Genomic DNA, 24,059 nt, shown 5'->3' with positions numbered 1-24,059 from the left:
GAGAGGTTGGAGACGTGACAACGTGTCGAAGGGTTCCTAAAGCGATGTGCTCTTCAGTCCTCAAAAACATCAGAACATAAGATTTTCTGGGGGGGGCAAAATCCCTGGTGGCACCCCTGGCACCCAGCACACAGAGGGATGCTGTAAGGACAGCACTGCATGATGAACCCGACTGTAAGGACGTTTAAATCCGTTTATAGGAGCACAGGATGCTTTGGGGGTGGAGCCCACACCATCATTAAGGAAACCGTTCACCCATACAGGAGGCAAAGCCACGCCCATCAGTGCTGCTCCTCCAATCATGTTCACCTTTAGTAAACATGATGTGACGTGGATTATAATTGGTGGCCTGGCACCGATGAAGTGAAAAGTTTATCAACAGACCTTCTGTGACCTTTACATATACATGACCATGTTTAAATGACTGAACATGCTTACTTCTGATCGGATACATTTTAAAAGTGAGTAAATGATCATTTGGTCAGCATTATTAAAGACATTTGCACTGCTGTATTAGCCCTTTTGAATGCAATATTTTCCTTTGTTGAATGTATTTGCAGTCTTGAGCAGATTTGCCAGCTGCGTGGAATAAAATAAAATTTGTCCATAGTTGTAAAAAAACTGGGTAGTTGCCTTTATTCCAGTAAACTCGTACAGAAACAGCAACATCAAAATTAAACACAACTTTAGAAACATTTAAACATTCAAACTACTACGTATCGTTACAATTCCAACTCTTAAGGCCGTTGGCGATGTTCACACAACCGTCTGTCACACGATCTGAATACATATATTTAAATATACATATCCGCCATCTAATAAAAGTATCTTACAAGCTGCGGGGGCCTTAAATCACTCGCCCCTTTTTGAGATGAGCGCGGGCCACACCGCGCGGAGCTGCCCCGCCCCCTTTCACTCCGCGACGCTTCCCGCTGACGACACACACCGCGGAAACACTGCGCTACAACACGTCTGCGGGGTCTGCGTGTCCAAAGCGTGCTCATGCAGGGCCCCAGACTCCCTCGCTGGGTAGAGCGGCATGGTGAGAGACAGGTAGAGCGGAAGGTAGAGAGACAGGTAGAGCAGCAGGTAGAGAGACAGGTAGAGCGGCATGATGAGACAGGTAGAGCGGCAGGTAGAGAGACAGGCAGAGCAGCAGGTAGAGAGACAGGTAGAGCGGCATGATGAGAGACCGGTAGAGCGGCAGGTAGAGAGACAGGTAGAGCGGCATGATGAGACAGGTAGAGCGGCAGGTAGAGAGACAGGTAGAGAGACAGGTAGAGCGGCATGATGCGACAGGTAGAGCGGCAGGTAGAGAGACAGGTAGAGCGGCATGATGAGACAGGTAGAGCGGCAGGTAGAGAGACAGGTAGAGCGGCAGGCAGAGAGACAGGTAGAGCGGCATGATGAGACAGGTAGAGCGGCAGGTAGAGAGACAGGTAGAGCGGCAGGTAGAGAGACAAGTTGGCGTTGTTGTTACAGAAACCCTGGGGTCCCTTGCTTGGCTGCATGGTGATTGGTTCTGGTGTGTTGTTGTGGGCGTGGCTGAAGCTGAGACTCAGGGTTCAGTTGCTTGGTTGAGTGGCGGGTGGGTGTGGCATAGTGTTGTTGCCGTGGTGACGCAGAGACTCAGGTTCTGTTACTTGGTTGAGCGGCGGGTGGGTGGGTGTGGCATGTTGTTGTTGCCGTGGTGACGCAGACTGGGGTTCTGTTACTTGGTTGAGCGGCGGGTGGGCTCGGAAGCGGTGGGTGGGGGGGGCGGCCCGCGGCGGTCCAGGTCCTCTATGTAGGACATGATGAGCTTGCGGCGCTCCTCTGGAACACACTCCAGCACCAGGTAGCGCTTGTCGTTCTGCAGAACCTTCTCCACGTCTCTCAGGTGCTGGTCCGACTCCTGCATCAACTTCCGGGACCTGGACACGCCCATTTTTAAACATTTTTCACAAGGGGGGAGGATTAAAACAAAAGAAAAGAACAGTTAATGCTCTCATTCTTGGCTCATGTTCAAACTGCCATATCTGCTGTAATTGGTCAAATAGCCAATCACACTCAGGATCCTAATAAATTACCCATGATTGTTCACAAATATGTCCTGCAGGGCCAGTCACCAGCAGCCCTGCTGACCAACACGCACAAGGGTCAAGGGTCACTCGGTGCTCAGACTGCCGTCAGGGGGACGGGGTGCTCTGATTGGTGGGACTGAGGACAGGTGTCGTATCGTACCTGTACGTGATGAACTTCGTCTCTTTTAGAAGCGTCCGGAAGTCTGCTTTGGCGGTGATGTACTTGTCTTTGATGTAGTCCTCGAACTCCCTTTGCTTTTTCTGTGAGACAAAATCAAAAAACATGAAGTCAAACAAACAGGAAGCAAAAACGACTCATTCAAATAACATGTTTTTAAAACGAACTCAGACTGGGGGGGGGGGAGAAGCAGACAGGGTTAATGATGGGATCACATGGTAGAAAATGCTCAGGCAGGGAATCGAGCCTCCCTGCCTGCATGGGGTGGGGGGTGGGGGGGGGGTGGGAAGGGTCCTCTAGGAGCCCAAATCAGTGGTTCTCAGGACCCCGTTCACGTACCCGGTCACTGCTGGAGAACTTAATGCAGCGAGGATCTTCCTTAATGGCCTTCTTCGCCTCCTTCCAGGATGTTGTGAGCGTGATCTGAGGGGAGAATTCAGGCACAGACTGTTTAAGGAGCACACAGGGCTGTCTGCGGTTACGTTTTTACATTTTTACATTCAGCAAACTCTCAAGCAGCTCAAACAGCTCATATTCTTAACATACAATCCAGTTACAGTGTGCAAGTGTGGGGCTTTCACGCGACTGGTTAATGTGGAGGCAGTGTATCTGGACCCTGACTGGTCTGTGTGAGTGTGTGGGTGGGGCATCAGGCTGCTGACTGGTCAGTGCGAGTTCAGGGGTGGCGTATCTGGCCCCTGACTGGTCAGTGCGAGCGTGGGGGCGGGATGCTCACTGTGGTGGTCTCGTCCAGCAGCTGGCGGAAGTGCTCCTTCTTCTTCTTGGCGAGCGCCTCGATGTGCTCGTTGAAGAGCTTCTCCTTCTCCTCGCGCTCCAGCAGCGAGGAAGTCTCCCAGCGGTGGTCCTTCCGCAGGTTCCTCCGCGTGTCCGACCACGAGGCGTCCGACGAGCGCACCTGCGACGGCGCAAAAACCCCCCGCACACGCTCAGAGAACGCCACGCTGAGAGAACGCTCAGAGAACGCTGAGAGAACGCTGAGAGAATGCCCAGGGAACGCCCAGAGAACGCCCAGAGAACGCTCAGAGAACGCCCAGGGAACGCCCAGAGAACGCCACGCTCAGGGAATGCTCAGAGAACGCCCAGGGAACGCCCAGAGAACGCTGAGAGAACGCTCAGAGAACGCCCAGGGAACGCCCAGGGAACGCTCAGGATCACCACATCATGGCAACATTAGGCACACCTCGGGGCTCAGCAAAGTGTCTCCCTGTCTCTGCAGGAGCAGTTCAGACCTGCCCTTCACCCACCTGGGGGCCCGCGGAGGATGGCTTTTTTTTTTCTTGGTAAACTTTAGCTGTGCCCTTTAGGAGATGCTGTGCTTTGCAATGATTGGTCAAATGTCAGCCCAGAGTAATGAGGAGAGTGGAGCTGGCATGGGGGGGCTGTAGGGGTGTGGGGGGGGGTGTGCTATCAACAGACACACGGATGCAGCTGGGTTCACGGCCTGGAAATACCAGCCAGACGAGGCACATTTATCACACATTACATTACACTACACTACATTACTTATCATTACAGCCATTCAGCCAGCTTACACAGGTTTTGCATTGAAACTTTGTAAAAAGCTTGCAAGTTTGATTCTGGAGTAGAACACAGCCGAGCAAGACGCTTAACCTGCATTGCTTCAGCGCCTTGCTCAAGGGTACAACGGCTGTGTCCTACTCCAGAATCAAACCTGCAACGTTCAGGTTACAAGCCTAACGCCCCTGAGCACTACACTCCACTGCAGCCCCATAATACAGCTCAGAGGAACTTCTGAAGATGGAGGTCCTGCAGGAACCCATGGAAAGATCCAGAGAGGCAGGACAGAGACAGGAACAGCATACAGGGCTTTCCCTACCCTGAAGTTCACTATTTAAAGTCTTCACTGTGAGAAATATAAGAATTGTGAAATTGGCTTTTCTGGGTTTTTTTGTTTCACGCTGGAACAGAAAAGACACTTTGCAGCTCAGGAACAGCCCACGTTCTCCAGGTTCTCAACACCCTCAGAACCCTAAGGACCTAAAAGCCACACCTACTTGCTCAACTGAACAACATTCTTCATTTACAGGACCCAGGAGAGAGAATGTCTCCAGTTCAAGGGGTTAATAAAGCACCATTTCCAGGGACTGCACTCGCCACAAGAACCCGCTTGCCCCAGAAAGACCTGCATGCACCCTGAGGCTGCTGCTGAATCATTCTGTCAATCAAGCAGGCAAATGGGGCAGCTGAATGAAGATGTACTGCATCAGGCGGGAGGGGGGAGGGGGAAGGGGGGAGGTACTAGATTTATACGCATTAATTCCAGTCCCAGGTGAGTTCAGGCGGGACCCGGAAACAGACCATTCAGAGAGGAGAGGTGGCAGCAGCAGCTCACAACGGGATATGGAAGCTGGGCAGCTCGGATAATCACCCCCCCCTCCCCCCACCCCACCCCACCCCCCCACAGGGCGATGACAATGGGGACCGCCACAGCCAAGCTCAAAACCCTACTGTCCAATAAGGGTCACCCCTGAATTCATTACACACACAGAGGGGGAGTCACGCAATCTCATACCGACAGGAAGGAAGACTTGGGGAAAAAAGATTAATGAGCATCAGAACTCTTGAAGGAAGACCTGAACGTCATAAATAACACAAGAGATTTTAATGACAGAACCCGCTGTCTGCTGCACAAGAAGCATTTCATTTAACGGCACTCATTATTAATTGACCATCATGCGTGATCAGCTGGCATTAACAGTGTTGGGAATATTTAATATTTAAAGTGTGGGAGTGAAGAATAAATTAATGACATGCGGAAACAATTAAATCCTGTCTGGTCTCACAATTTCAGCTGTGTGGGAGGTTTATGCTTTTGGAGCTGCTCGAACAGTCTCGAAATACACAAGGGCCCAATCACAAAACAGGTTATAGAGATGTGCTCATTGAATAGAAAATTGCAGCCCAATTGCAGACGGGGTTATAGACATGCGCTCACTGTATGGGAAATGAAGGCCCAATCACAGAGGGGGTTATAGAGATGTGCTCACTGTATGGGAAATTAAGGCCCAATCACAGAGGGGGTTATAGAGATGTGCTCACTGTCTGGGAAATGAAGGCCCAATCACAGAGGGGGTTATAGAGATGTGCTCACTGTCTGGGAAATGAAGGCCCAATCACAGAGGGGGTTATAGAGATGTGCTCACTGTATGGGAAATTAAGGCCCAATCACAGAGGGGGTTATAGAGATGTGCTCACTGTCTGGGAAATGAAGGCCCAATCACAGAGGGGGTTGTAGAGGGCTGCTCACCATGTCGGACATTAGGGCTCTGAAATGCTGGATGGCCTCCTCGCGTTTGTGCTGCTCTCTCTCGCGGTCGATCTCCTTGGTCTGCTCTGAGCGAGCCTTCTGCACCTCCCTCTCCCGCTCCCTCAGGCTGGCCTCGATCCGGGCCTGCCGCTCCAGCTCCTTCTCCTTCTCAGAGTCCAGCTTCTGCACCCACGCCGAGAAACACAGTCAGACACACAACGCAGTCTCACACAGCAACACACACACACAACACAGTCTCACACAGTAACACACACACACAACACAGTCTCACACAGTAACACACACACAACGCAGTCTCACACAGTAACACACACACACACGCACACACACAACGCAGTCTCACACAGTAACGCACACACACACAACGCAACGCAGTCTCACACAGTAACACACACACACACACAGTAACTGAACCCCGGAGCTCCACACCTTGGCCTGTTTCTCCACAAACTGCTTGAAGAGCTCCTCCCTGGCAGCGGAACCTTCCACAGCCTTGTAGCGGTGGTCTCCCTCCAGCCTCTCCTTCACCTTGCTCCAGCGCAGCTGCCCGTCCACGTGGTGGTCCGCCAGCAGCTCGAAGAAATCCAGCTTCACCTGAGAGAGAAAAACCCAGATATAACACACCCCACAGGACTACAGATACAACAAACCTCACAGGACTACAGTTACAACAAACCCCACAGGACTACAACAAACCTCACTGGACTACAGATACAACACACCTCACAGGACTAGTTACAATAAACCTCACAAAACTAGTTACAACAAACCTCACAGAACTACAGTTACTTCCAAATTTACACTGTAAAACCCCGAAAAACCAGCAACTGAGGGGGACTCCCCAGTTGGAAGAAAAAAATCAACAGCAAGAAAAACCTGCCCAGTGTGAAGAAATGTTGGGAGGACACTATAGAGGGTTAGCTTGTCCTCTGCTGACTGGCCAGGTATCAATAGTCAAATTAGGCTAAATGCTAACAGGGTGGTAATGGAGAATCTATCAGGGCAAGTAACAATTAGCTGGCCAGATTATAGCCAGAGGCATTAAGATAAGCGTTTAACGCGCAGTTTATTAATGAGCGCAGTGGCTGAACGTGAATAAAGGGAGATTAAATGTGCCCAGGGGCGCGTGCGTGCCCGTGTCACAAGGAGAGGGTGAGGGGCGGGGGCTGGACCGGCCCCCCTGCAGAGAGCCCCCCGCCCTCACTCCGGCAGGTGACATTTCGCGGTCATTAATCTTTGATAGGCAACCTTTCACTGCCACAGGCAGTCAGCTCAGTGACAGAGCGATTAACCCTGAACACAACAGCCCGGTCTCAACCAGGAGCTGCTAAAGGTGTGTGCACAGGTACGCACAGGCTACAGCTAAAGGTGTGTGCACAGGTACGCACAGGCTACAGCTAAAGGTGTGTGCACAGGTACACACAGGCTACAGCTAAAGGTGTGTGCACAGGTACACACAGGCTACAGCTAAAGGTGTGTGCACAGGTACGACACAGGCTACAGCTAACGGTGTGTGCACAGGTACACACAGGCTACAGCTAAAGGTGTGTGCACAGGTACACACAGGCTACAGCTAACGGTGTGTGCACAGGTACGCACAGGCTACAGCTAAAGGTGTGTGCACAGGTACGCACAGGCTACAGCTAAAGGTGTGTGCACAGGTACGCACAGGCTACAGCTAAAGGTGTGTGCACAGGTACACACAGGCTACAGCTAAAGGTGTGTGCACAGGTACACAGGCTACAGCTAAAGGGGTGTGCACAGGTACACACAGGCTACAGCTAAAAGTGTGTGCACAGGTACACACAGGCTACAGCTAACGGTGTGTGCACAGGTACACACAGGCTACAGCTAAAGGTGTGTGCACAGGTACGACACAGGCTACAGCTAAAGGTGTGTGCACAGGTACGACACAGGCTACAGCTAACGGTGTGCGCACAGGTACGCACAGGCTACAGCTAAGGGTGTGTGCACAGGTACACACAGGCTACAGCTAAAGGTGTGTGCACAGGTACACACAGGCTACAGCTAAAGGTGTGTGCACAGGTACGACACAGGCTACAGCTAAAGGTGTGTGCACAGGTACGACACAGGCTACAGCTAAAGGTGTGTGCACAGGTACGCACAGGCTACAGCTAACGGTGTGCGCACAGGTACGCACAGGCTACAGCTAAAGGTGTGTGCACAGGTACGACACAGGCTACAGCTAAAGGTGTGTGCACAGGTACGCACAGGCTACAGCTAAAGGTGTGTGCACAGGAACGCACAGGCTACAGCTAAAGGTGTGTACACAGGTATGCCTCCTTTATACCCTGGACCAGCTCCCACCCAAATACCCAGCCTCACCCCCCTGCCCGTACACCCAGCCCATCCCCGGCCCCACCCCCAGCCCCGCCCGTCTCACCTTCTCTCCGCGGTTCTTGGAGTCGTCCTTCTCCTTCTTCCGGAGCGCGGTCATGAACTCGATGAAGATGGCCTCCCGGTCCTTCATCTTCTCGATGGCCTTGAAGCGCGAGTCGCGGCCATGCTTCGACGCAAACTCGCTGAAGGTCATCCTGAGGGGGAGACCGCCCCTTTTAAAACCCATCAGATCAACCAACACTCCGCCTGAACAAACACTGACACTAACCCTGACCCTAACCCTGACCCTGACCCTAACCCTAACCCTAACCCAAACACTAACCCTGACCCTGACCCTAACCCAAACACTAACTCTGACCCTAACCCTGACACTAACACTAACCCTGATCCTGACCCTGACCCAGACCCAGACCCTAACCCAAACACTAACCCTGACCCTGACCCTAACACTAACCCTGATCCTGACCCTAACCCTAACCCAAACACTAACCCTGACCCTGACCCTGACCCTAACCCTAACCCAAACACTAACCCTGTCCTGACCCTAAACCAAACACTAACCCTGACCCTGACCCTGACCCTAACCCTGACCCTAACACTAACACTAACCCTAAACCTGACCCTGACCCTAACCCTGACCCTAACCCTAACACTAACCCTGACCCTAACCCTGACCTAAACACTAACCCTGACCCTAACCCTGACCCTAACCCAAACACTAACCCTGACCCTGCAGCACCTGTCCTCCCAGCTCACCTGGCGCCGATTCTGGCCTCCTCCATCATCTTTCTGAACTCGTCCTTCGACTGCATCAGTTTGTTCTTCTTCTCTTTTCTCTCTTCCTCTGCCCGCGTCTTCACATACTGCTCAAACACCTGCAAACACACACTTATACTTCTCAAACACCTGGAACAAAGATGCTGGAATGGCAGAAAAGATGCTCATGTGGAAAGCTGTTTTTCCCTCATGTGCTGGACTGTGTCAGGTGTGACAGGTGTGACAGATGAGGCAGATGTGGCATTTGCGGCAGGTGTGGCAGGTGAGGCAGGTTACCTGCTTCCTCTCCTTGGGGTTCAGCAGCAGGTATCGGGGATCAAACACGATCTTATGCAGCTCCTTCTCCCAGGTGGAGAAGGCCGAGACCTGGGGGGGGTGAGGGTAAAGAGCAGCTTAATTAGGAGCGCATAACGAGCTGCGCAGCGGCAGGCGAACGCCCGCCCCCCCCCCCCCCGGCCCCCCCGCCGCGCCGAGCGCCAGTCAGGCCGTTTCATCGTCCCGCCCGCCCGCCATCTCTAATGGCTGACCCCCCGCAGGGGGGCGGGGCCTAGGTCGCCACGGCACCCGGCCAGCCAGCGCTAATTGACACGGACTGAAGCGGAGTAATTAGGGGGGAAAAAAAACCTCTCTCTCCACGATCGAGAGTTAAAAGCGCCAATTACCACCTGCCATTTTAAAAAGAGCAGGAGAGAGGGAGAGAGGGAGCAGGAGAGATGGAGAGAAAGGGAGAGAGAGAGAGAGAGAAAGGGAGAGAGAGACAGGGGAGAAAGAGGGGGGGAGAGAGGTGGGGAGGGGGAGAGATTGAGGGGTGAGAGGGGGAGAGAGAGGGAGAGATAGAGCAAAGAGACAGAGAGGGAGAGATCGAGAGGAGAGGGGGAGAAAGAAAGGAAGGGATAAAGCATAGAGAGAGGGGGGGTGAGAGGGGGAGAGAGAGAGGGAGAGATGGAGCAGAGAGAGAGAGAGAGAGAGAGAACCTGCAGCTAGGAATAGCCTGGCCTTGATGTACGCTGTTTTTGATGCCCGAGGACTTTCATCTCCTCTCTCAGACACAGGGCCTAAAGGGCAGAGCTCTTTCAGCTGGGAGCTGGACGGGCACCAGCAGCTCCACATCAAATGTCACCTATCTACCTATCCCACAATGCAACAGCCATTACCGCAGTCAATTTAAATACTATAAACTAGCAAAGTGGCTGGTTTAGTATTGTTCAGGTGGAATATTCTGAGGAATATGCAATATCTCGGAGCGATTTGAGTAGGGTGCAGGGTGTACGGTACAGGGTTCAGGATGTAGAGTTTAGGGTGTAGGGTGCAGGGATTAGAGTACAGGATATAGGGTTTAGGGTGTAGGGTATAGGAGGCAGGATGTAGGGGTTACTGTTTTTAGGGTGTATGGTGCAGGGTATAGGGTATAGGGAAAGGGGGGGAAATGTAGGGCATAGGGCATAGGGAGCAGAATGTAGGGTGTAGGGTATAGGGTACAGGGTGTAGGGATTAGGGTGTAGTATATAAGGTGCAGGGTGTAGGATATAGGGTATAGGGTTTAGGAAGTAGGGCATAGGGTACAGGGCATAGGGTTTAGGGTATAGGGCATGGGGCGCAGGGTTTAGGGTGCAGGGTGTAGGGATTAGGGGTCAGGGTTTAGGGACGCAGGGCATAGGGTTTAGTGTACAGGGATCAGGATATAGGGTGTAGGGTGTAGGGCGCAGAGTATAGGGTTTAGAGGTCAGGATTTAAGGTACAGGGTATAGGGTATAGGGGTCAGGGTATAGGATGTAGGGCGCAGGGTATAGGGGTTAGGGGTATAGGGTGTAGGGTACAGGGCACAGGGTATAGGGTTTAGGATGTAGGGTATAGGGTGTAGGGTACAGGGCACAGGGTATAGGGGTTAGGGGTGTAGGGTGTAGGGCGCAGGGTATAGGGTTTAGGGTTTAGGGTTTAGGGGTCAGGGTTTAGGGTGTAGGGTGTAGGGGTCAGGGTTAGGGTGGTGCTGTACCCCTCTCTCCAGCAGCATGTCTCTGAACTGCTTCATCCGGGCCTCCAGCGGCACCACGGCCCGCTCCCTCGCCGCCTTCATCTCCACCTCCATCGCCGCCTCCTTCTCAGAGTCCTCTCGCACCTCCTCCTTCCTGCGAAGGACACGCGCGCGTCAGTGCGTCCGGGGGGGGGGGGGGGGGGGGGGGGGGGGGGGGGGGGGTCGAGGACAGGGCGGGGGGCGGGGTACTGGTTTATTTAGGGCCGGAGTGAAAGCAAAGCCTAGCTGCTCTTAGAGGGGTAAAATATGGGCCAGCCCCGAGGAAACAGCTACACTATTGGATCCAAAATGGCGGGTGAGTTTGGGAGGGGGGGGTGTCTACAGCTCACCTTGAACAAAAAATAAATAAAGAAAAAGTGAAATGTATTTTTTACAGAAAGGTTTCTCTGCACCATAAACACAAGCAGCTACAGTGTCTGAGGAGGAGCCCCGGCAGTCCCACATTAAGTCACGGCGGTGGATTCTGATAGGCTAGAAGGAAGGTCAGGTGGTTACCTTGGAGGCCCACGCTGGTCTCACCAGAGCTACAGGCGTTCCCTGATAAATATTCCTCAGCGATACAAGAAGCCGGATTGGGCGGGGAGAGGCGGGCTCAGACGGAGAACACTGACTGTGATTGGCCATCCTGGACAGCAGGGATTTGCATAACATAATCACCCCCCACAGATGGGAAATATATATTCACTGGACGCAAAGTAGGATGGGACACAAAAGTAAACGTTCTGAAAGCTGACACTCAGATTGTAATGAAAGAACATAAACATTTTTATGGTTCTGTCTGATGGTGTAGAGAAGCTTATACACATGTTAATTTTTTCAGGAGCTCAGGGTCATGCTTGGCTTCCAGGCCAAATGCCAGCCAGAGGCCTGTGTACAAGCTGGGCCTCGCTGGTGACAGGGGGCGGGGCTTACTTTCTCTTCTTGGCTTTGATTGGCTCATCTTCCAGAGCTTCCTCTACAGCTGCTTCCAGTTCGTCCTTGCTGATCCCTGTGGAGGAGTTAGGGGTGGAGTCAGGAGGTGCACATGCACACACAGGCATACACACACGTACACACACACGCGCGCGCACACACACACACACACACACACACACGCGTACACACACACGCGCACACACACTCACACGCACACGCGCACACACACACACAGCCGGGTGTTTTAGACAACCTAAAAGAGATAAAACAGCCCAGGACAGCTAAATCTGACTGCTGCAGCTGGTGCCTAATTATAACTACAGCATGTCTCTCATTCCTCATAGCCAGCTAGAAGCCCCCCCCTCCCGACACCCCCGCCCCCCCCCCCAGGTCCATCAGCATCATCTGACCAGCAGGGTTAGCGGTGCCAGAGATTTTTTAAAAATACAGTGTTCTGCGTATCCAGTTTAGTCAAATTCACAAAAATGCACGTTGGGTGTTACCGTACGAACGGATGCTTCTGAAGAGAGCGCATTTAACTACTTTTTATTACTCTTCAGTAATAACAGTACTCCTCACAAGCGTGCGTTCAGTAAAGTGAATGAATTTGCTATCAATTAAACACCGGCTCAAAGGTCGCGTCATTTTTAAAGGTCAGCCCCAGACCCACCAGGGTGCCCCCGCAGAGGGTGGGGGGGCTCACCCAGCTTGCGCGTCTCCTCCAAGCCCTTCTTGTGGGGGGGCTCCTGGATGCTCTTGTCCACGTCGGCCCGGCCCACCAGCTCCTCGGGACGGTCCCACATGGAGAGCCGGGTGGTGGGGTTGTAGAAGAACACACGGTCATCCCCGGTCCACACCACACACCTGCAAACACACACACACACACACACAGCAGTGAGCACGCGCACACACACACCTGCAAACACACACACCACTGTGAGCACGCACACACGCTGATGCTTTTCAGTATTTAATGTAGTGTTTGTGCGTACTGCATGTGTGACAGGTGTGAGGGGCGTGTCCTAATGGAATGTGGGGTGGGGTCTATAGAGGGGCGTGTCCTAATGGAATGTGGGGCGGGGCCTATAGAGGGGTGTGTGCTAATGGAATGTGGGGCGGGGCCTGTAGTAGGGTGTATCCCATGGGCCTGGGCGTGTCCTGCAGTAGGGTGGGGGCGGGGTTGGTCTCCCTGCTCAGCGAGCGCGTACCAGGGGGTGCCGGGGATGGGGGTGGTGGCCACGGGTTTGGCCTTCTGGGCCGCCCTCTCCTCCTCCGTCATCTCCTCCTCCTTGGGCTCCTGCGGGACGGGACAGACAGACGGACGCACGCGGTCACGCACACGGTCACGCATGCCACGAGCGGATCCCTGGGCGAGTCGCACACAGCCGCACGGGCGTGCGGGAACCACCGCCTCCGCACGCGCTCCTACCTCTCGCACCTCCTTAGGAGGCTCCACCTTGGGCTCCGCCTCCTCCATGTCCATCAGATCCTCCTCCTCGGAGAGAGTCAACTCCTTGGCCTTCTCCACCTCCTTATCTGGGGGAGGAGAGAGGAGGACGAATTCAAATCCAGCGAGGGACACAATTACAGAACTCTACAGGGCTGATATAAGCGCGACTGCCCGTGCATTATTTCAACGGGCTGCTGTGGGTGTGGTCAGTAAATCACTTAAAAGCATTTAAAACTCCTCATAAACAACTGAAAGAGACACAGCTAAGGCTCAGTAATGAAGCTTGTTGTTATTCCAGCCCCACACACCCTGGCCAGTCACTTTCAGACTGAGGGTCCAGGATTGGGCAGCACTGCTCGTGCGTACGGGGGCAGAGACGGACTCATGTCCGCTCTGTGACAGCTGTCACTCCGCAGGCTCCGCCCACCTCTCTCGCGGAGCTGCTGGGGCCGGTCCCAGGTGGACTCCTGCGTGCGCGTGTTGTAGAAGTACGCCTTCCCGTCGGCCGTCTTGTACTCGGACCACTCTGTGAGTGACAGCCCTGAGAGCGCCGCCGGGGCCGCCGCCATCGCCATCTGAGGGTGGTGCATCATGGGAACTAAGGGAGGGGCCATCCCGGGGAGTAAACCTGGGAGAGGCCAAACGCAGAAACGCACACACACACACACACGGACACGCGCACAAATACACAAACACACAGACACACACGGACACACACACGCACGCACGCACAAAAACACAAACACACACACACACGCACATATACGCACAGAAACACACACATTCATATACACACACAGGCATTCACATACACACACAAAAACACACACACACACAAAAGAAGGGTTTGTGTTAAGTCAGCAGGTCCTGAAGCATATCAAGCTTTACACCCAAATATTCCCACAAACCCCCACCCAGCTCCCAAAAAAAGGAATGGGGGAGATTTGCCTTCATTGGAACCCGTCCCCCTGCCCCCACCCCTGCCCCCCCGGCCCCCCCCGCCAGCCAATGGGAGGGAGAGTGCACACATTTACACAGGAGACCGGCACCCTAACACCCTAAGTCCCTGCTTCACAGAAATAAGTGTTCATTAGGAGTGGTACATAAGAGTAGAGATCTATTAGGAATGATATATAAATGGTATAGACATTATAAAGAATGGTACACAAGAGTACAGATTTTAGGGTAGCAGTATAACAGTATAGAAGAAAAAAGAGTTATTAGAAGTAACACATAAAAGTACAGATGATTATTAGGAGTGGTATATAGGAGTATAATGTCTACACTCAAGCTGAAAGGATAAGTAATGTTAACACGAAGACCGGACATTTCTCTGAAGTATTGTTTTGATGATGTATGACTGCTGTGTATTTGCTTTGACGTGTTTTCCCATGTGACCTGCAGTTTCATTACAGGAGAAAGTAACAGAAAAGGCAGTTTGGCGTGACAGAGAACGCGTGTGTCAGGTGATAAACATCGGAAGAGATCCGGTGTGAACCTGAAAACAACAAATCCTGCCGGTGATATCTTTTACAACCCTGCCGTACAGGGCAAGCACCACATAACAGCATCCCCCAGAGATACTGGAACAAAGTTTTTAGCTGAAATAGTTATTTGTGTGGCTTCAAAATTGACAAATAGATCACTGACGGAAAGACCCAAAGTCACACCGGAAAATAGGTGACGTAAATGTGTGTAAGACAAACAGCTCTGCTGTTATTCCTTCTGGTTGAAGAGGAAAGAACTGGACTGCACTGAAATATTTGTTTCCGAATCAATGGACATAATAAACTGCTTCCATTTGGCTGGTGGTGTATAAAATTTTTTTTATAATATCTGGTGCGTAACCTATAACCTCATAGCCCAATTGCTTAAAACTCTGCTCTGTAATGTCCATGTCAAACCTACAGCTCCTTCACCCTGTGCCTCTCTATGGCAAAATACCCACAATGCACCTGACCGATGTGCAAGTGAGAAACCGCAGAACGCTGCTGGAGCAGTGCCGTGTCTCGGTGTTAACACAAACAGACGCTATGACCGCTCAGAGAAAAATACGCTTTTTCAACAAAACTGGAGTCTGAACGTAAACAAAAACAAAGGGGGGAAAAAGATTCCCAGTAGTACCTGGTCCAGGTCGTGCAAGTGTGTGTAGGCAAATACATCAGAAAAAAAAGAAGAACATCATCACAACATTCACTAACATGCCAACGAACATGAAACACTGACTGGAGACAGCGGCTGGATTTACCGTTCTTGTTGGGAGCGAGTGTCTTTATATAGGGACAGCTGACTAGCTGCATCATTGCTACACCTGCAAGAACGGACAAGCAAGCACAGTGGGTAGAGAAGCACAGGTCACACAGTCCTACTGCACAGGTGAGAGGCACAGGTCACACAGTCCTACTGCACAGGTGAGGAACACCTGGCTGCCAGGTGAGTCATGTCAAACTCGTCTCCGACACACAGTTCAGCCCACAGGCCAGGTACACGCTCACTGAATACAGGCAGCAGCTTTTATTTCAAATGGAGCTTTAGTCTCTTCAGTAAATTAATAATACTCTTGTTTAAAAATGACAGTATGCACAGAGAACGCACCTTTTGTAAACAACAAAAACAAAACGGACAGACAGACTGACATTTTCATGTAATGACTATATTTTAAATGAATTAAATTCCTGTGGGGTTTTTAACGAGTGAGGACAGAATCGCCGGATTGCCCACCCTGCTCAGTGAGAGCCGGGGAAAGCTGAAATATTACAACACCCAAACACAGCTGGATCAGTACAGGCCCCAAATCCTGACTACTGTTTTTCCCTGACGTGAATATTCACACACACAGACTGGACAACACTGCCCTCTACAGGTCACATTCTGCTCAAGCCTCCATTTTGGCTCTAATTCCCTCTTCTCGGCAGCTGGCTGTGGCCTGTGGACCATACAAAGCGCCTGAACAAGTGCGGAAACTATTCTCTGAAGCACAGTAGGGAGGGAACCCAGGTCTAGCTGAGGGAGAAGGGAAAGTCCAGACAGAAGGGGATATAAAAATCTCTTCCGTCCATTTTCCAGTGAGCTCTCAGGCTAAAGCTAGCCCAGTGGTACATACTAATGCTAGCCCAGTGGTACATACTAATGCTAGCCCAGTGGTACATACTAATGCTAACCCAGTGGTACATACTAATGCTAACCCAGTGGTACAAACTAATGCTGGCCCAGCAGTACATGCTAAGGCTAGTCCAGCAGTACATGCTAAGCCTAGCCCAACGGTACATGCTAAGGCTAGTCCAGTGGTACAGTGAGAAAGCTGGACTCACAGTGTGGATGTGCATGTGGGACATTAGGGGCGAATCCACCCTCTCAGATCCTCAACCAATCATATCACTCAGAGACAGAGCCCACTGCTACCCTGCAGCCAGAGAGCACCTCTTCAGCACTAAAATCAGCAGCTTTACTTCAGAGATATAAATGAACTCCTAATAAATAATTGACACCTGCTAAAAGCCTGTTAAAACATCACCTGGTCTGGAGGTCTGGAGTCTCCCTGTACACTGAAAAGACTCAAGTCTGCTACTGGATCTCAGTGAACACAGCGACAGCCAATCGTATCTCACTTTCTAATGATATGTAATGCAATGCATGTAATCCTACAGAAACACACCCTCTTTCACTAGAGCATCTGCCCAGCACAAACACTGTCAGCCAATCAGCCTGGAAAGGGGGTGGGGCTAAGCCCCCACAGGAAATGAAGACAGGATGAGACAAAACGAATGAAAGACAGAAAACACAAGAGGACAAGATAAGTGGTGGAAGGAGACGGGGCGGGGTCAGACTCACCGGGAAGTGGGATTGGAGGGTGGGTGGGGATAGGGGCGGGGTCACCGGGCAGTGGGATTGGAGGTTTGGTAGGGATAGGGGCGGGGTCAGACTCACCAGTCAGTGGGATTGGGGGGGCAGGTGGGGGTTGAGGCAGGGTCAGACTCACCAGGCAATGGGATTGGGCGGTGGGTGGATGTGGGCGGGGCTTAGACTCACCTGGCAGGGGAATGGGCATCCCAGGTAAAGGCACGCGGAACGGCGGCACCATGACGGGCGGGAAGGCGGGGAGGGAGGGCGTGGCCTGCGGCATGGGGTGTGGCAGCCCGGCGGGGAGGCTCTGGGGGAGCGTCTGCGGCAGCGTCTGCACCGCCGTTGCCGTGGCCGTTACCGTGGGGATGCTGACGGCCGGCACCGGGGTCACCGCGGCGCTGGAGGGGGCGGTTACTATGGCAGCCATCTCCACCGCTGCGGGGGCTGCAGGAGACACAACAACACGGATCAGGGCACGACATCGTGCACTTCACCGGAACTGACCAATCACAGCAGCCGAAATGAGCATTTCAGCCCGAGTCGTGTGTGTCATGTGATCAGTGACTCAGTCAGTCAGGCTGTCTGATCTGTACAGGTCCAGAGCTGCTCAGGTCTGTTACTGGAGATCTACCGTCCTGCAGGTTTTCACTTCAACCCTAATCTGGTACAGCTGAATCTACTGATTAGCAGCTCAAAGAGATCTCTGGCTGTTGAATGAGCTGTGTGCTCGGTTAGTGTTGGAGGGAAAACCCTACAGGACGGTAGTTGGGCAGCTCTGCACAAGACTATACAAGACTATACAAGCACGCACATCATTTGGCTGTGTGCTGTAAGGTAAAGTGTTTTTCTGCAGCCTGCAGTCTGTGTGTTATGAGGTGTTTCTGAGGCCTACAGGCTGTGTGTTATGAGGTGTTTCTGAGGCCTACAGGCTGTGTGTTATGAGGTGTTTGAGGCCTACAGGCTGTGTGTTATTAGGTGTTACTGAGGCCTACAGGCTGTGTGTTGTGAGGTGTTTGAGGCCTACAGGCTGTGTGTTATGAGGTGTTTCTGAGGCCTACAGGCTGTGTGTTATGAGGTGTTTCTGCAGCCTGCAGGCTGTGTGTTATGAGGTGTTTCTGAGGCCTACAGGCTGTGTGTTATGAGGTGTTTCTGAGGCCTACAGGCTGTGTGTTATGAGGTGTTTCTGCAGCCTGCAGTCTGTGTGTTATGAGGTGTTTCTGCAGCCTGCAGTCTGTGTGTTATGAGGTGTTTCTGCAGCCTGCAGGCTGTGTGTTATGAGGTGTTTCTGAGGCCTACAGGCTGTGTGTTATGAGGTGTTTCTGAGGCCCACTGTGCGTTACTCACTGGAGATGGGATGGGACAGGGCCTGGGAAGTGGTGGTGCTGGGGGAGGGGCCGAGGGCGGGGCCAGGAGAGGGAGCCTGTGTGGGAATGGGGCTTGACACAATGCTGGCCACTGGTAGGCTGGCAGATGAGGTGGCAGCAGCCGATTGGGTGACCATGAGGGGGTTAATTTCGGCCTGCTGGATGATCTTCACGCCCTCCGGCTTGCTCCAGGCCGACTCCCGCGTGCGGGCGTTGTAGTAGTACACCTGAACAGGTGAGGCGCAGACGGAGAACACATCACGGCTCAGAGGGCATCGGTCACACCTGCTCAGGGTGAGCATCAGACTTCAGCACAAACATAATAACACATTCAAACACACAAACATAATAACACACTCAAACACACAAACACAATAACACACTCAAACACACAAACATAATAACACATTCAAACACACAAACATAATAACACACTCAAACACACAAACACAATAACACACTCAAACACACAAACACAATAACACATTCAAACACACAAACACAATAACACATTCACACACACAAACACAATAACACATTCACACACACAACAGAGACTAAACCCCCTGAGGCTCTAACACTAGGAGGACTGGATATGTGGGCAGCGGGTCTATGAACATGTATCAGATCTGATATATATAACTCAGGCCAAGGCAGGTGCTTTAATCACACTGGGCTACAGCAGATCATTCCTTACGGGCTCTGGATCTGCCAAATACTCGTCAAAGCAACAGTAGCATCTGGTCCATGAAGCTCTTCCCTTTGCTTGCTGGTAGAATACCATCACAAAACTCCCTGAGGCAGAAGCATCTAAGTAGCTTTTACCTCCATCGCTCTTGAGCAGCACAGCCAAAACGTCAAAGTCATTCCTGTTTTCAGGCTCTGATTTAATGGCCTGGGAAATAAAACTGGCTGCTGCTTCTAATGCCTGCAAGTGGATTTAAATAAATCCCAGTGCACAGTGGAGACATGTTGTCCTGGCTGTGCCTTTGCTCTCCTGACTGTGCCTGTGCTGCCCTGGCTGTGCCTGTGTACTGTCCTGGCTGTGCTGTGCTCTCTTGGCTGTGCCTGTGTGCTTTCCGGGCTGTGCTGTGACCTCCTGGCCGTGCCTGTTTCCTCCTGGCTGTGCTGTCCTGGCTGTACACTGCAAGCTGTGCATGTCTTCTCTAGGCTGTGATGTGCTCTCCTGGCTGTGCCTGTGGTCTCCTGGCTGTGTCTGTGCTCTCCAGGCTGTGCTGTACTCTCCTGCCTGTGCTCTCCTGGCTGTGCATGTTTTATCCTGGCTGTGCCTGTGCTCTCCTGGCTGTGCTGTGCCTGTGCTCTCCAGACTGTGCTGTGCCTGTGCTCTCGTGCCTGTGCTCTACAGACTGTGCTCTCCTGGCCGTGCATGCTCTCTCCAGGCTATGCGCATTGGTACCTTTCCTTCGGGCGCCTTGTTCTCCACCCAGAGGTCCTCGTTGGGCGGGAGGGTGGGGGTGCCGGGGGCGGGCACTGGAGGCATTCCGGGGGGGAACATCATGCCGGGGGGTGGAGGCATGCTGCCCATCGGGGGGGGCATGAATGGAGGCCTCTTCGGTGCAGGGGTGAGGGGGGGGGGGGCAAGGATGAGTGAACATAACCCACTACAGCACACAAGTCCAACAGACACTGACATTTTACTGACCACAGCGAGAGCCCATAAATACGCTGTTATTATTACATTATGAATGATGATACAAAACTGACATCATAATAAGCAGGCTGTGACTCTCACCAGTGCCTTCCGCACCCACAGCACCACAGTGTGTGCTTCAGACAGAGTGCAGCACGTTATCCTGCCATCTCTGGTCCAATAGCGGGCCAGGGAGCGGCAGTGACCTCACAGACAGTGAGTGACACGTTCTATTGAGCAAGACCACTTATTTCGCCCAAAACCCCAACACCACCCCCGCTCTCTACCCTCTGTGCATCACTGATGGGAAAGCAGTTTTCTGGGGTGTCCTTAGAAAGAGTAGCCAAACATATGAATTTATCCAAACAAAGAGCTTCTGTCTATCTCGCCTTTGGTACTGAAGGACACTTTTTTCATAAATAATTGATACAAACTGGCTCTGTCACACAGTGGCTGTTTTGCGGAGGAAGGTGAGTGTGTCAGGTGTCACAGGAACACGGCGTTTGAATACCTGCAGGTGCGGGGGTCCGAGAGGGGGGGGTATGCCCCCCGGGGGGGGCATGGGCGGCATGCTGGAATCGAAGGGCGGCCGACCGAAAGGTGGGCGTGGCGGGGGACCCCTCATCATGGCGAACGGGGGAGGAGGGGGCCTCATTAGAGGGGGGGGCCCACGCATCACGGCAGCAGGGGTGGGGCTGGGGGCGGGGCCGGGGGCAGGGGAGGGGACACGGAAACGCAAGGCCTGCTGGTCCGTCATCCTGTGGGGAACAGAGGCTAAGGTCAGCACACAGAAGAGGGAGACAGGATCATCCTGTGGGGAACAGAGGCTAAGGTTAGCCCACAGGAGAGAGAGACAGGATCATCCTGTGAGGAACAGAGGCGAAGGTTAGCACACAGAAGAGAGAGACAGGAGGCCCGAGGATGATCCTGTACACAGTGTCCATGTCCTGCTTTGGTTCAGTACTATACTGGGCCGTATGAGAGAAATGCGGTTGGGACAGGGCTGAATGAGATGCACTCAGAGATTACAGTCATGAACATCCTTGCATTCTTTTTACATCGCTTGCTTTAAAATGTGTTTCAGTCTTTCGTGGAGATGCAAGTAGTGATGAATAGCAAATTCCCGTGAACAACTGACAAAAAACTATCTATCCACTTACACAGAGATTGATTTCTCTATAAATGCTCTGACTATTCTCAAACCGCTTTAATTCAGAACATACTAACTGGGAAAATCTAAAATGCACTGACGTAAAATAGCTTACGGTCCACTGTGACCCCGAATTTCCGAAGAACTGTCCAACAATATCACGAAACCAAATAATGCCAACGAGGAATAATACAAACGCACTCAGTGGAGTGCACGGTTATTGCTGAAACGATCGTAATATTACAGAACAAGCCCAAGAGAATCAGTTATTGCTGGCTAAAAGCAAGATCAACCGACACGCAGCTCCCTTGAGCCAGAAATGAATGTTTTTTAATGCGATGTTCTTTTTTTTAAATGTTGTATTCATGGAGTATCTAGCCAATTAGAAACTGCTAGAATAAATATATACAGGTGACTTCACATGATAAAATTTTGTTTCAAACCTGCAACGCAGAGAAGGTTACTCGTGGTTTACCAGAGTTAAACTGGATGGTTTTGATAAAACTGTAAATATTAAACTCGTTCATATTTCCATTCGGTATTTTAAAGCAGATTCCGCTAGAGGGGTCATAAAACAAATTTAGTCATGGCATGAGTCCAGTTTATAATAAAACCGCCTCCAAATAACATGATTATAGAACCAGTTATCTAAATCATTCATGGTAACTATCTACGTTATTTCCATGAGATTCATTTGTAGATAGTTACACCGTTACCAAAGATCAGGACTTGATGGGAATAGCAAAAAAGTTAGCAGAATAGTGGAAAAAAACCACAAGCGTTAGCAATTATGAACGAAACCGGCCTGCCAGCGATATGTAATTCATTCTAAGGACGCTAGCTAGAGTCGGTGGCTCTTACCAAACAATTACGAGATTTAATTTAACTTAGTACTGATTACGAATGGCTAGTCATTCAATGTTGGTCTGGATGCTTGGCTTCCTACAAAGCCAGCCATCATAAACAGCGAAGTGGGTGAAATGGTCATTCAAAGGGCGCTTCTCAGACCCCAATCCAGGGCCAAGCATTGGCTGAACGGTACGAATACAGCCGTAGAACCTTGCCTAATACTTCTAAAGTGATTTCGCAGATAGATCCAACGTTAGTAAGCCATATGTCGCTTTTAATTTGTACTGCTATAAAGCCAGTTCACTACTGCGTGACTCAATAACAACAATACCAAACGGAGTGCCTCGTTGGAAGACAGCGAGTAAGCCATCCAGCAACTGGTAATGTCGCTGAGATATGAGATGAGCTCTTGTTCTCTAGTCAATCGATCGGGAAATATTCTGAACGTACAGTCCGTCCGATTTGTGTCAGGCAAACTGTGTCGTTCGCAATCCATTTCCTCACCTGTTGTCGCCGAATCCAATACCGTCTCCCTCTACGTGCTCCGCCATTACAAGAAAACACAGGAAGTCTGGGCCTGACCTTCCGGTAAACCTTTCTGCGTCACGATTCTGAATGATGTTATTAGAGAAACGGCACGTCAGTCTGACTTTCTACAGCCCAATTGGCTCTCGCAAAATTGCGAGAAAAAAGAGAATTTGTCGAATTCAGTCTTGAAACAAAGCAAATGCGCACCGCCTTGTTATAAAGCCTAACACAAGAACAACAATGAAATCAAGCAGACACCGATTTTAATCAGTTTTAAACTTTAACCTAATTTCATTAATTGCAGAAAAAGGCGCAGATTATTTAAAAAGTGTTTTGCAGGGGTCAACATTTGTGCTTATAAATTAGAGAGAAATAAAAGTTGATTCACTCACCTTAAATTAGCCCACTTGTCCCTTTGGCACAAGTACAGTTATAAACATGTTGCTGCTCTCAGACTGTTAGTGCATGTGTCCATTAATCACGCTTTATTGACCATATATATATATATATATATATATATATATATATATATATTTTTTTTTTTTTTGAAATTAAAGAAAATGTATTTGTCTTATTCTCTCAAGCAACATAGAATTTTACATTCTAGGACATGTTTATTTCCAATTGGAAAAGAGGGCAGTGGCCTCCACATCTGTCTGGATGAATTTGTTGGGGAATGTGCAAGATAATAGCCTACTTTCATTTTGAGATGAGTGTTTTGCAATAGTCTAGCATGCATGATATGGAAGCATGGAGTAAAGATTGTGTGAGAGAGAATGGCCTTCAGCATAGTGATCCTAAGATTAAAAATGACAGATTGGCAGTGCTGTTTATGTTGTTACCGGAAGTATTCCCTAAACGATGTGAACTAGGGGTGGACCGTTAATGAGCGATCATTCAGATTACGTTAGGCTGAGTTTATAAATAACACACACGTAGGCCTGTGAGTTTATAGAGAACACACACACAATAACCTCACGCAAGTGGACGTACTGTAGCGGTTGTAAATATCCTTTATTTTCAAAATGGTTGGCCGACGTGTCTGTGTTGTGCACTTCGAGGCCATCAATGCGATCTTCCGACAAGAAATGGAAAATTGTCAACCATGCAGTTGCAGTTCTGCAAGTGTTTTTAAATTACTGCACTAGCTAACGGAGCCTCTAACGGAATTATTTTGCGAGGTTAGATTAACGTTAGCTAGTCCATCTCCATCCAGAAGAAAATTTCCTGGTCCACGGGGTTTTGCTGCAGGGCGAACAGGCCTGATTTTCAGAGAAGGACCGAAAGGGAGGACTCTCATTCGTATCAGAGAACTGTCTCTGTGTGTCTTTATGACACAGTAATGCATTGTCATTTACAACATGACTGCAAAGCAGAATCCATTCACGCGCCCATTGTGTTTATTCAAAGATTCGCGGCAGTTTTTTTACCCGTTGAATCAATGCAAGATCACGAATCAAATGGCAGAAACGATGCACCTGTGAGCGCTTTAAATCGAGGGAAAACGAAAATATGGACCCGGGAGGATGGCGACGGGGGCGAACAGCGCCTTCATCTCACCACAGTAAATGTGAACGAAATAAACCGA

General features: G+C 50.9%; 1 protein-coding gene across 4 annotated transcripts; it reads right to left on the bottom strand.

Moving 5' to 3' along the window:
• Nucleotides 1-610: 610 nt before the first annotated feature.
• LOC118223753 (transcription elongation regulator 1-like) lies at nucleotides 611-22,511 on the bottom strand. Of its 4 annotated transcripts, none has more exons than XM_035410701.1 (21): nucleotides 22,448-22,511; nucleotides 20,456-20,702; nucleotides 19,711-19,863; nucleotides 18,274-18,520; nucleotides 17,116-17,373; nucleotides 15,335-15,397; nucleotides 13,514-13,714; nucleotides 13,066-13,172; nucleotides 12,845-12,933; nucleotides 12,307-12,500; nucleotides 11,634-11,709; nucleotides 10,683-10,815; nucleotides 8,966-9,055; nucleotides 8,669-8,787; nucleotides 7,956-8,106; nucleotides 5,981-6,145; nucleotides 5,531-5,713; nucleotides 2,978-3,157; nucleotides 2,581-2,664; nucleotides 2,224-2,324; nucleotides 611-1,913 (listed from the first exon to the last, which is right to left on the bottom strand). In XM_035410701.1, exons 1-21 carry the CDS (start codon nucleotides 22,492-22,494, stop codon nucleotides 1,712-1,714), a joined length of 3,090 nt encoding a protein of 1,029 aa, XP_035266592.1. In that variant the 5' UTR covers nucleotides 22,495-22,511; the 3' UTR covers nucleotides 611-1,711. The 4 variants fall into 4 exon arrangements, with proteins under 4 accessions (XP_035266592.1, XP_035266593.1, XP_035266594.1 ...); XM_035410702.1 differs by having other exon boundaries at nucleotides 12,340-12,500; XM_035410703.1 differs by lacking the exon at nucleotides 15,335-15,397.
• Nucleotides 22,512-24,059: the final 1,548 nt, after the last annotated feature.

The sequence above is a fragment of the Anguilla anguilla genome, chromosome 3, assembly GCF_013347855.1.
Source record: "Anguilla anguilla isolate fAngAng1 chromosome 3, fAngAng1.pri, whole genome shotgun sequence".
Lineage (NCBI taxonomy): Eukaryota > Metazoa > Chordata > Actinopteri > Anguilliformes > Anguillidae > Anguilla > Anguilla anguilla.
Note: the sequence above shows the minus strand (reverse complement) of the source record. Positions and strands in the feature narration are given on the sequence as shown.